The sequence below is a fragment of the Eleginops maclovinus genome, chromosome 13, assembly GCF_036324505.1.
Source record: "Eleginops maclovinus isolate JMC-PN-2008 ecotype Puerto Natales chromosome 13, JC_Emac_rtc_rv5, whole genome shotgun sequence".
NCBI classification, from domain to species: domain Eukaryota; kingdom Metazoa; phylum Chordata; class Actinopteri; order Perciformes; family Eleginopidae; genus Eleginops; species Eleginops maclovinus.
This window is the reverse complement of record NC_086361.1, coordinates 8,004,328-8,014,994: the sequence shown is the minus strand read 5'-3', so window position 1 is coordinate 8,014,994 and position 10,667 is coordinate 8,004,328. Positions and strand designations below refer to the sequence as shown.

The following is a 10,667-nucleotide window of genomic DNA, read 5'->3' as shown; positions in this document are numbered from 1 at the left end:
TGCATACCGTGTATATTGGTTAGCCTAAAAGGGACATTCAAGTGTTGTATCATAATTGATGTTTAGAAATTATGCATACAGTACAAATACGGCCTGTTTACTTCGTGCATACATACCTTCAGTTGACAATCTATGCCTGAATTTAGAGAACAGGCAGGGCACATTGCAAATACCTTTAATGTCACTGCCCTTAGCCTGTGCTAAAATTGCTAAAACACCAACTGGCTGCACTTCATCTCCCTCTGCTGGTGGCTGAGAAACTAACCCATCCTTCAGTTGACCTTAATAGACACTTAGAGTTAGGAGTTTAACATGTTTACAATTATAATGATTATTATTCCGTGATGGGCAGTTACACTATACAATAAATCACACATCTTTACATTTTTAAATGAACCCAAATACGTTACAAGCCCTGCTGCCTTAAGGGAGTGTTTGGAATATCTCCAGGATTTAACCCGGAGATAGTTGTTGTGATTGCTTAAGCATTTTTGTCAAAACATGACACAAAACTCATGCAATTCACAAATCCAAACACATAAGTAGCAGAATACCTCAGACACTTAGGATAATGAAATGCTTCAGACAAAACATGAGTTGCAATTTGCCCTGAACATCAGGAAAGAAGATATAATGTATGTATAAAAAGAACGACATCATTTGTAGAGATACAAAAAAGCGGCACACTCACCTTATTCCTTTTTATAGTGGTCGCGCCTCATCAAATTAACTTAACAATTAATGTAAGTATATTTTGTTTTATTAATTTATTGATTGATAAGAATGTACTTTGAAAGGCAAGGGGAGTCATATTGTGCCAAATCACAGTCTTTAAATGTGCCTTGAAAAGGCCAGGGAGTCACATCCTTTTAGATATATGAGTCTAATGTGTTAAGTAAGCAGAAGCAAAAGGTGTGAGGCCGCGAATGTGTTTATAGTTGTGAAGATCTGAGCTGAGGTCCTCTGGTGTCAATTTCACTAATCGTGCCTTATGTGTCATTTCTGTGTGTTAGCAATACAGAAAAGAAAAAAATCAAATAGACATTGACAAAATCACAATTATTTAAACAGATACGTTGGGGATTGTTCACCGAAACACATTTAAATTAACCGTAATTAGACGTGAAGTGTTACAGTACAAGGATGGAAGATTGAGGTAACCAATAACACGTTGCTGAAACAGAAATCATATTAACGTCAGTAAATCCAGCGGGACTTGAACATACCACAAGTCATATTTCCGGCTTCCACGCCGGGGGATGTGGGAGTTCACAGGAAGCACCTGAACGTAGCACAACATTACAGCACTCCAACGGTGAGAAGAATCAAGGTAGTGGCTGTCACCTTCTTTATCTATGATTTACTGACGAAAAATATCTAATTGTTAGCAGAAAACACAAATCTAAGTAAGAGTGGGTCTTTTTTTGTAAAAGCTATCACTGTTAGCCTGCTGACAGCTCAGTCTCCTAACCGGCAGCTGTCAAAACAAACGATTTCCTTTAATGCTAGCTATTGCTGCTAACTCTGCTAGCTTGTGCTGTTAAGTTAAATCTCTGCTGGAAAAGTTACCGGTGTCGTCAAAGCAGAGATAGTATAGGACTGCGTATTCATGAGAAGACATACATCTAGACCCTGCAAAGTGCTGCTGTAATTTTGTTTGTAAAACTCGTTTAAGACTGGGTTTTCTGTAATGGGTGGGACACCGGCGGGTGTAACTTTTATGTTAGCCACGAACCTAACTTTGCTAACGTAGGCTAGCTTCGCAAGAGTAAACTTTTCAACACTTAGTGACCTTTTAAATGAATTCAACAAGTAGTAACAGCGACATTTCATAACTTTTGCTCCATGCAAATAAAGTACTACCTCGGTTAAAGAAAAAATAATTAGATTACTTTTAGTTTGTACCACTGTTTTCTATGCGGAAGTGACTGGAAAGCAGTAAAACATGATTGATATGAGAGGGATATCACATCATTTATAGATAAAAAAAATGTCTAATTTAGTCAATTTAAGCCGTCTGAGGTTGGCTAATGGGCAGTCAACTATATTGACAGAATGACAGCGTTTATTTAGTCTTTTAGTTAAGGCAGTAACTTTTTTGAAAATTGATTTCACGAAAAGAAAAATAATTACTAAAAGATTCTAACGTTTGCTATCATTTCACTATGTTAGGATTCACTTGAATGAATCCGCAATTATCTCGAAAACGTAACATAACAAACACGACAGTATAATGACACAACAATACAACCTTACAGAATAGTTAAAGAAAGACATACAAATATCAGACAATTGCTAACTTTACACAACATGCATTTTATTTGTATATGCATATTCTTTAACCATGAGGAAATGTGTTTTTAGAACCTGCACGTCTTGATGTCTTACAGTAGAAATATAAGTGCTTATTATCTACATTATTGGGGATAAGAGCACGGATCATTTCTATATTACGATTCATTTTCCACAACCAAAATAGCCTTTTTTTTAATGATAAATCCTCAGATCAAGTGAAGCTTAATCCAGAGAATTTTAAATCAATGGGGCAAGAGCTCGCACATGTAAATCTAAGAAAAAGGTTGATTGAGTAAAACAGGAAAATAATACTTGTTTTTAGACGTGATTAAGATCGTTGTGAATATCAATGGGCGGATTCATGTTATCATTAATTGAGTTGTTTATAAGGTTGTTTTTTTTAAACACAGAGAAATACTCATCATGAGTTTGCTGAGACCAAGATTACATTTTGGATTGTGTTGTTTTATGAAAAAGGTAGCATCTCCTTACATTTGAGATACTGAATACTTTAGAGTTAAAGAGAAGCTGTTTTTCTCGTTGCATCTCCAAAACAGAACCAGCTTGACAGATATGTAGAGGAAACAATAATGCATTTAAAAGACGTTTTTCCCCCTAATGGCTACGTTTTCCAGAATTGTCTGCATGTGTTTGCAAAATATCTCAGAGGAATGAGTTCTGCAGATGACCAGTTAACTTGGTCCTGACTCAGCAGAGTTCCGTGGAGTGCTGCCATGGCCAAAAGGCCAAAACAAAGAGCCAGTGACGAAGTGGCAGCAAATACCCTTTACCATTGTCCCCCCTAATGAAATGCTAGCCTGGGTATGAGAGCGGCTCGGCGTCTGCTAGGTCACAAGATCTCCAACAGTGTGTAATAAACACTGCGATACACAGATACCACTGTGTCTGTATCACACTGCTTCTGCTTACGGACGCTCATGGCATCCCAGTCAACCTGCCACCTGATACATATATGCTAAAGGCCGCAGGTTGTTTACATGCAGATACACATACGAGACAAGAAAACAAGTCACAGTTTTACAGTTCCCAAGAACCCAAGTAAACAAATTCTCAAATTGTACCTCTTACCTGACCAAGAGTCTAAATACAGAAATATCTTGTTCTTTTTTTTACAGCAATCAGGGTGCTTTGGGCTGTTTGTTTTCACTGGAATAATAAAAAAAATGATCAGATCAGTCAATTTAGTGTCATTTAGCTGTCGTTTGATCATTTCTAGCTGTACGTTAGTATGCATGTTCAAATGGAGTGATGCTATGTAAGGCATACATCTTAAAAAATCAAAATAGCCTTTTTTAGGTTGCATATGACTTTAATGTTGTAAAAATGCAACAATTATGTGCAATAGATATAACCTTCATTGATATATTGTCAATTAATGATTTAGATACCAATGGCAGCCAATGATACTTTTATTATCAATCAGAGCTTGTACTATGTATTTAAAAAACAAACATTATTCTTATAGATGTTTGCTAAAAATGTCAATCAAAAGGACAGATGCCCTTACAAATGAGTTGTCTTAAGACCAATAGACTTTTGTGGCGTGTTGACATCATCATGCGTATCCCAGGGCCTGTTAATGCACTGTAGATCCACACATTCAGGGTACTTATTTGAATAAAACTGTGTCATGTTGTCAAAATGCATTTACAGAAACCTAAAATATTACAATATTGCATGTGTCCAGAAGATGTGTGGGTGATAAATAATAAATGTTAATTGCTAAGCTGTCCATTCAAATTAATTAGTGTTTGTCTATTTAATTACGACTGACAAAAAAACATTGGTATGTTTGCGAGTCTTAATATTGCATTTTGAACGAGTTAGAAGTAGAGTGAGAAATCTTTCCTTTGCTCTCGTCAATAACACAAGACTTTCTCTGTCCCCCACCTGTCGCTTCTCTCCTTCATTTCCTTACTCCTTCCTCCTCCTCCTCAGATGCAGACCATAAAGTGTGTGGTTGTCGGTGATGGTGCGGTGGGAAAGACTTGCCTGCTCATCTCCTACACCACCAACAAGTTTCCCTCTGAATACGTCCCAACGGTGAGTACTTTTACACACAAACAAATCACTAAAGGTGTCACTCCACTTCTTCACAGTTACTTCCCCTGTAGCTCTTTTCACTGTCATACCTGTTGACATCACAAAATAAACACTTCAAAGTGTTCACAATTAATGAGGGATTAGACAATTTTGGTTTAACTTTCAAATTAAATAATTTCAGATTATGTGGTGAATCTGTCTGGTTTGCAACGTGTTAATTTTACCCCATAGATGCTTGCAATGCCGATATCTCAAGCATGGATCCCAGATCTCTAATTGTGTGATCATGGATTTGAATTGTGCCAAAACATCAAAAATAAAACCCAGTTTTGTGAAAAAAACCTTTAAAAAAAGTAGCTGTCAAGAGTTTGATGTTCATGGAAATTTGCCTATTCACTTTCTTGCTAAAAGTTATGAGAAGATTGATACCACGCTAATTATGAAGCTACAGCCAATAGATGGTTAGCTTAGCTTAGCATAACGTCTTGAAACAGGGGAAAGCTAACCTGGCTAATGAAATCTTTGCTGAACTCAATGATTAAAACAAAAATTATGCTTTTAAAGAGTCCAATGATTTATTTAATATTACATTATTAGTAGGAATTATGCTCACTGGTAGTGTGTGTCTGATGTTGCTAACATGCTCTTTAGATTTCATGCGTTCAGAAAATTTGAAATAAAAGAAGCTGCTGTTTTTCGTACTGTAAGTAGGCGATGGCTAAACCGCAAATGATCTAGTTCTTGCTGCCCTTTTCCTAAGGATTCTTAGGATTGCACTCCTCTGTTTATGTTTGTGTGTGCAGAGCTATATGTGTGCACTTGCTTATTTTCATGTAGCTGCAAGTTAACATATTTGAGATTCTCTGGGGTCTGCTGGAGCAGGAAGTTGCCTCTTAGGCTCTGCAGATAGAAACAGTGCTCCAGAGACTGTCACCTCAGCTCCACTGATCCTGCAAACTTGACGTTTTACAAAACGGCTGACTGACTGTTGACAGGCAGGACTGTTCTGCTGGAAATATTGTAAACGTCTCTAATTGACAGGCAGCTCCGCTGACTGCCGGCTGGAATTTGTTGAGTAATTCTCTACTGTTTTCTATCGCCACCCCATCTCTCTCTCTGTCCGCAGTCAGCACAGTTTGATCAGAGGATTGCAGAACCAACAGTGCTGACTCAGCTTTATCATCCTCTTCCTGTCTGACTGTCTGTTTCTCACACACCCCCTCCCCCCACATCATTTTAAACCATGCAATATATTTGTTTGCTTAAAGAAAGTTGCTTACATATTAGGCAACCTACTGTGGCGGGCAATAGGAGAAAAAATAACATAATTGTTATTTTGTCATAATATCCATATATGTGATATAGTGTGTATATATATTTATATAAATCTAGATTTTAAAAAAAAATCTGATATGCAAGAATCCAAACAAAAAACGGAGATATTAAAGTTCCCCTATGATGCAAAATGCACTTTTTGATGTCTTTTATACATAAATGTAGGAGACTCCCAAAGTGTCAGAAAATACAACCCTCTCTCTTTTTTTCCTTACCCACATCTCTAAAAACGTGGGTACAAACGAGCTGATCCAGATTTGCTGCCGATATGATGTCATAACCAAAATGTGGGCTGGCTTTACATTGAACTCCTGGCAACGTCCCGCGCAAGTGACACGTCCCAACCTATCGTCCCCCATATACAGTCACAAGCTGAATCCCCTCCGCAGCACCTCTGTGTGTCTGTGTATTCAGCAGGATGTCTGCAGGAGGGACTTAGAGCTGTTGTATATATAATACATATAATGTCACTGTTCTAGTGGTAAACACTGACAAGTGTTTCAGAAATAATGCTGGATGTGGTTTGGAACACAATATGGGGTTTAATCACGGCAGCGTTTAGCTGAGTATCTTCAGCTTCAGCTCAGCTCAAATTTAAAGCGACAGTCACAGAATCAGCACTTCAGGAACAGGGCTGAAATAGAGGGGGATGAGGCATGGCTACAATGGGTGATCTGTTTGGTATTTTGAGCAAAGCACTTCACAGACAAGTTTTCTATAGATATGGCTCTACAATATATTGTTGAAATATAGCATAATAGGAGACCTTTAAAACTAGACTACAACTTGTAGTCAGTATAGAATTATGTCATTAAAAAGTGGTAATATGTTGAGATTAAAGTTGTGGTAGTCTCATCATAGTATTCTTTCAATGAAGTTGTGGTATTGCTTAAACAATAGTGATACTACTTTGAGCATCTGCTACTGTTTGTTTTTCTCTTTCACATTCAGTCTGAGATCCATCTTTGCCGACTCTCTGTTTTCATTGTGTTTGTGTTGAGCATTTTCACATGAGTGCCGCAGCGTGTTGTGCAGTTTCCTGTTTGTCAGCCAACAATAAAAAAAAAATCAGGAGAGAGGAAGTCTCCTCCAGGAAATATCCCTCAGAAACATGTCGCCTTCTGTAACATTTTATCTGGAGAGATAAATTCACGCTTATGTTTGGTCCAGTATAATATCCAATCACACCACGTAATGCAGAATGAGTGAGCAGAATTAAAATCAGTCATTCAGTGAAGTTATGTAACACCAAAGAACACAAGCGCTAATTATCTGCTTCTCCTGCAGCTGCAGTCTTTTCTACAGCACCAGTGAGTGGGGATCAGCTTGTTTCTAGCAGCTTCTGCAGTCTGAGCTCTGTCCAAACACATTATCATCACAAATGTGTGTGTGAATGTGTGTGTACTTTGTATTTTATTGAAATATGTCTGTGTGTGTCTTCATGGCTCATGCCTCAACACCTCACTCAGTGTTTCTGTCTTAACTTGAAATCACTAGAAATGTACCTGTGTGTTCAAGTGTGTGTGAAGTTGCCTCTAAGTTCTAGAAGAAAAGTAACGTTTGATAAGTAAATTAACTTTTCAAAGAAAAACTTCAGTAAAATACTCTCTTTTTTGTCCGCAGCCTACCCACTGTCGCTATGATGACCAATTCTAACTCAAACGAGTAACAAAACAAACTATGGCCATGAGAAATACGTCAAAAGATACTGCTTTGTCATTTAGGGTTCAGAAATGTTTCAGGCTGCCAGTTCCTTTTTGTATATTTGGTATGAGGAGTTGTTCTACAACAGGAAATGAACCAGAGAGAGAGACTGCAATTTTTAAAGATAAATATCTCAGAAAAAATAGTGTTCAATTTGTACTGATGAAAACTCAGAACAATGCTCTGCTCTACTCTAAATTGAAATATATAAGTTCATCTTATCTGTGTTTACACATGAATATACTACTACTACAACAAGTTTTAATAATTAAAATAAATAAATAGCAAAATACACCTATGTGTTTTTGAAATTGTCAGAACAGCTAAAGATAAAATATATTAAAATGCTATTTTATATAAATGTACTTTCAGCTCAGTTGAAATTAGTTTGATGTCTACGTTTGTATTAGCTTGATTTTTAAATAATTATACTTCCCTGAGCTAACTTTCCTTTATCAGTTTTAGTTAAATTAAATCAATTATTTCATGTTTAGTCAACGAAATTAAGACATTTTAATCTAGTCTTTGTCAATGAAATGTAGATGTTATTTTTGTCGTGCTGTTTTATATATTTATGCACTCGATACTATAGCTGTTGCCATCATAGTTTAGCAGGAGCTATTGACCTGTCCAACTACAGTTCTTTAAAACTACTGGATTGGCCATATATACTTTAGATATTTTTTTTAAATAATGTGTTCTCGTTGTCTTCTGAGTTCTAAATATGATATTTGGCAAATAAAAAAAACAATGATTTTATTGCCTGAAGGTTTGGTACCCTGGTGCCACGGACATATTCCACTAAACCGTAGGATGTAGGAGGGTTCAAATAATTTATAGTCACCTGCTGTGAGCCTGCCTGTGTAAATAAAGACTAAACAGATGCATGAGTACACCTAGCAGGAATCCATGTTTGTAACAGGAGGATGTCGCCTGTAGGAGAGGAAGCTACATCCTCCTGTTTATCAGGAGCCTGTCTGTGCATACGGAGCTTCATTAAAACTAAACGCTGTCTGCTGGCTACAGCAGACTGCGGTTTGTTGAAACCGTCCTCTGTATTCAAGCGGGCGCGGCGGCTATAAAACACTCCCCGCTGCAGCTCACTTCCAATCTCAGACCCCAGGTTAGCGGGCATGTTGGGACCGTGCTGCTTTTATATTTCATGGCAGCAGCCTGAAGATATAAGAGTGATGAAACAGAAGGGAGACGCGGTGACAGAGGGTGTGTTCACCTGAACAGCCTCAAAACAAAACTCCCTTTACTGGTAGCATGCGGCTAGTTTCTCTTCCTTTAACATGCTTTAGTTACAGTTTCTTAAAGCATTCAATTGTTAGGATAGTCAAAAAACTCATGTCAAAATGGTCATAATGCCGTTCTGAATGGAGTATTATGGTGGATCAGACAATTCTTTGCCAAAAATTGTTCTACAGAGTAAAAAAGAAAGCATTTTCTGACAAATCAGAAGAGATTAATATGCAGAAATAATTTGAGTGAATCAATGCATCATTTTCCGGTCCGAGGGACGGAAATACAGCTTTGACTTCCAGGAATAACATCGGACAAAGATCTATCACTAAACGTATTTCTAATGGACTCTTTATCACAGATTGTAGGAATGTATTGCTTTCTTTGCATGATTTCATTCCCAGGTATGACACTTGCAATCAAGATAAGTTAACTGATCATAGAAACTGCTGTTACAGCGACTCGAAACGTGCATTAAAAAATCTTGCTGAATTAATGCAGTATAATAAAATAGCACTGGCTATCACTGAGTGTTTGACTCTGTCACTCTTTTGTTAAATTTTTAACAGATTTAAAACGGAAAGTGCTTTAACAGAGTCTAGGCCAAGGTCTATGACTTTGTAGGGAAATTCTTGAATTGTATTTAGTTTTTTAAAATGTGGATGTGAAAAGTTACTAGATGCAACATTTTATTTGCAGATGATATAATCTCGCATAGCAGAGAAAGGGAGAGAAACTCCCTCTGCAGAAAAGTTCTGGATTGTAGCCATTGCAGACCATTTACTGTACATGCAAAAAGAAATTATATATGACTACAGGAAAGTAAATGACCCCAAAGGCCTAACGGAGCCCCTTTGATCTGGTACTACCATGCATCAGATTATCCTGAGCTTTTGAGCATTCTCCAAAACAATAGCAACAACCAGCCTTGACACTTCATGTCCTTTCTTGTTTAAGAACACTGCCCTTGAATTGTGCAGGGTGAAAAAAACAATAATTATTATAACTGTGAACTAGAAAGAAAATATCTCTGTTTACTCTGGTGGTTTAGAAATAAGCAACCTAAGAAGCAACATCCTCCCTAAAATCACCTAGAGTTCTGCATGTGTGTGTGGGTGTGTGTGTGGGGGGTCCTCCTGTACTTCTATATTTGTGAGGACCAGTATGAGTTTCACACTCAAAGAGGACTCATTTGGATAGTGAAGACATGTTTGTCTGATATTCACTTCTTCAAAGAGTTGTTTACTGAATTAGAGATAGGACCTAGAGTTTGTTTTAGTAGTATACATATATATGTATGTATGGATATATATATATATATATATGTATATATATATATGTATATATACATATATATGTATGTATGGATATATATATATATATATATGTATATATATATATGTATATATACATATATATGTATGTATGGATATATATATATATATATATATGTATATATATATATGTATATATATATATATATATATATATATATATATATATATATATATATATATATATATATATATACATATATATATATATATATATATATATATATATATACAGTGGGGCAAAAAAGTATTTAGTCAGCCACCAATTGTGCAAGTTCTCCCATTTAAAAAGATGAGAGAGGCCTGTCATTTTTATCATAGGTACACTTCAACTATGAGAGACAGAATGAGAAAAAGAAATCCAGGAAATCACATTGTAGGATTTTTAATGAATTAATTGGTAAATTCCTCGGTAAAATAAGTATTTGGTCACCTACAAACAAGCAAGATTTCTGGCTCTCACAGACCTGTAACTTCTTCTTTAAGAGGCTCCTCTGTCCTCCACCGTACCTGTATTAATGGCACCTTTTTGAACTCGTTATCAGTATAAAAGACACCTGTCCACAACCTCAAACAGTCATACTCCAAACTCCACTATGGCCAAGACCAAAGAGCTGTCAAAGAAGACCAGAGACAAAATTGTAGACCTGCACCAGGCTGGGAAAACTGAATCTGCAATAGGTAAGCAGC

General features: G+C 36.7%; 1 protein-coding gene across 2 annotated transcripts in view; it reads left to right on the top strand.

Moving 5' to 3' along the window:
• The first annotated feature begins 1,237 nt into the window (after positions 1–1,237).
• The window catches only part of LOC134874641 (cell division control protein 42 homolog), a 19,724-nt gene continuing 10,294 nt past the window's right edge, over positions 1,238–10,667 (top strand). The window contains exons 1-2 of one of the 2 annotated variants that reach the window (XM_063898720.1): positions 1,238–1,330; positions 4,255–4,359. In XM_063898720.1, coding sequence (XP_063754790.1) covers positions 4,255–4,359 — 105 coding nt within the window. In that variant the 5' untranslated portion in view covers positions 1,238–1,330. The remainder of the gene's footprint in view (positions 1,331–4,254; positions 4,360–10,667) is intronic. The other variant, XM_063898721.1, reaches the window with a different exon arrangement.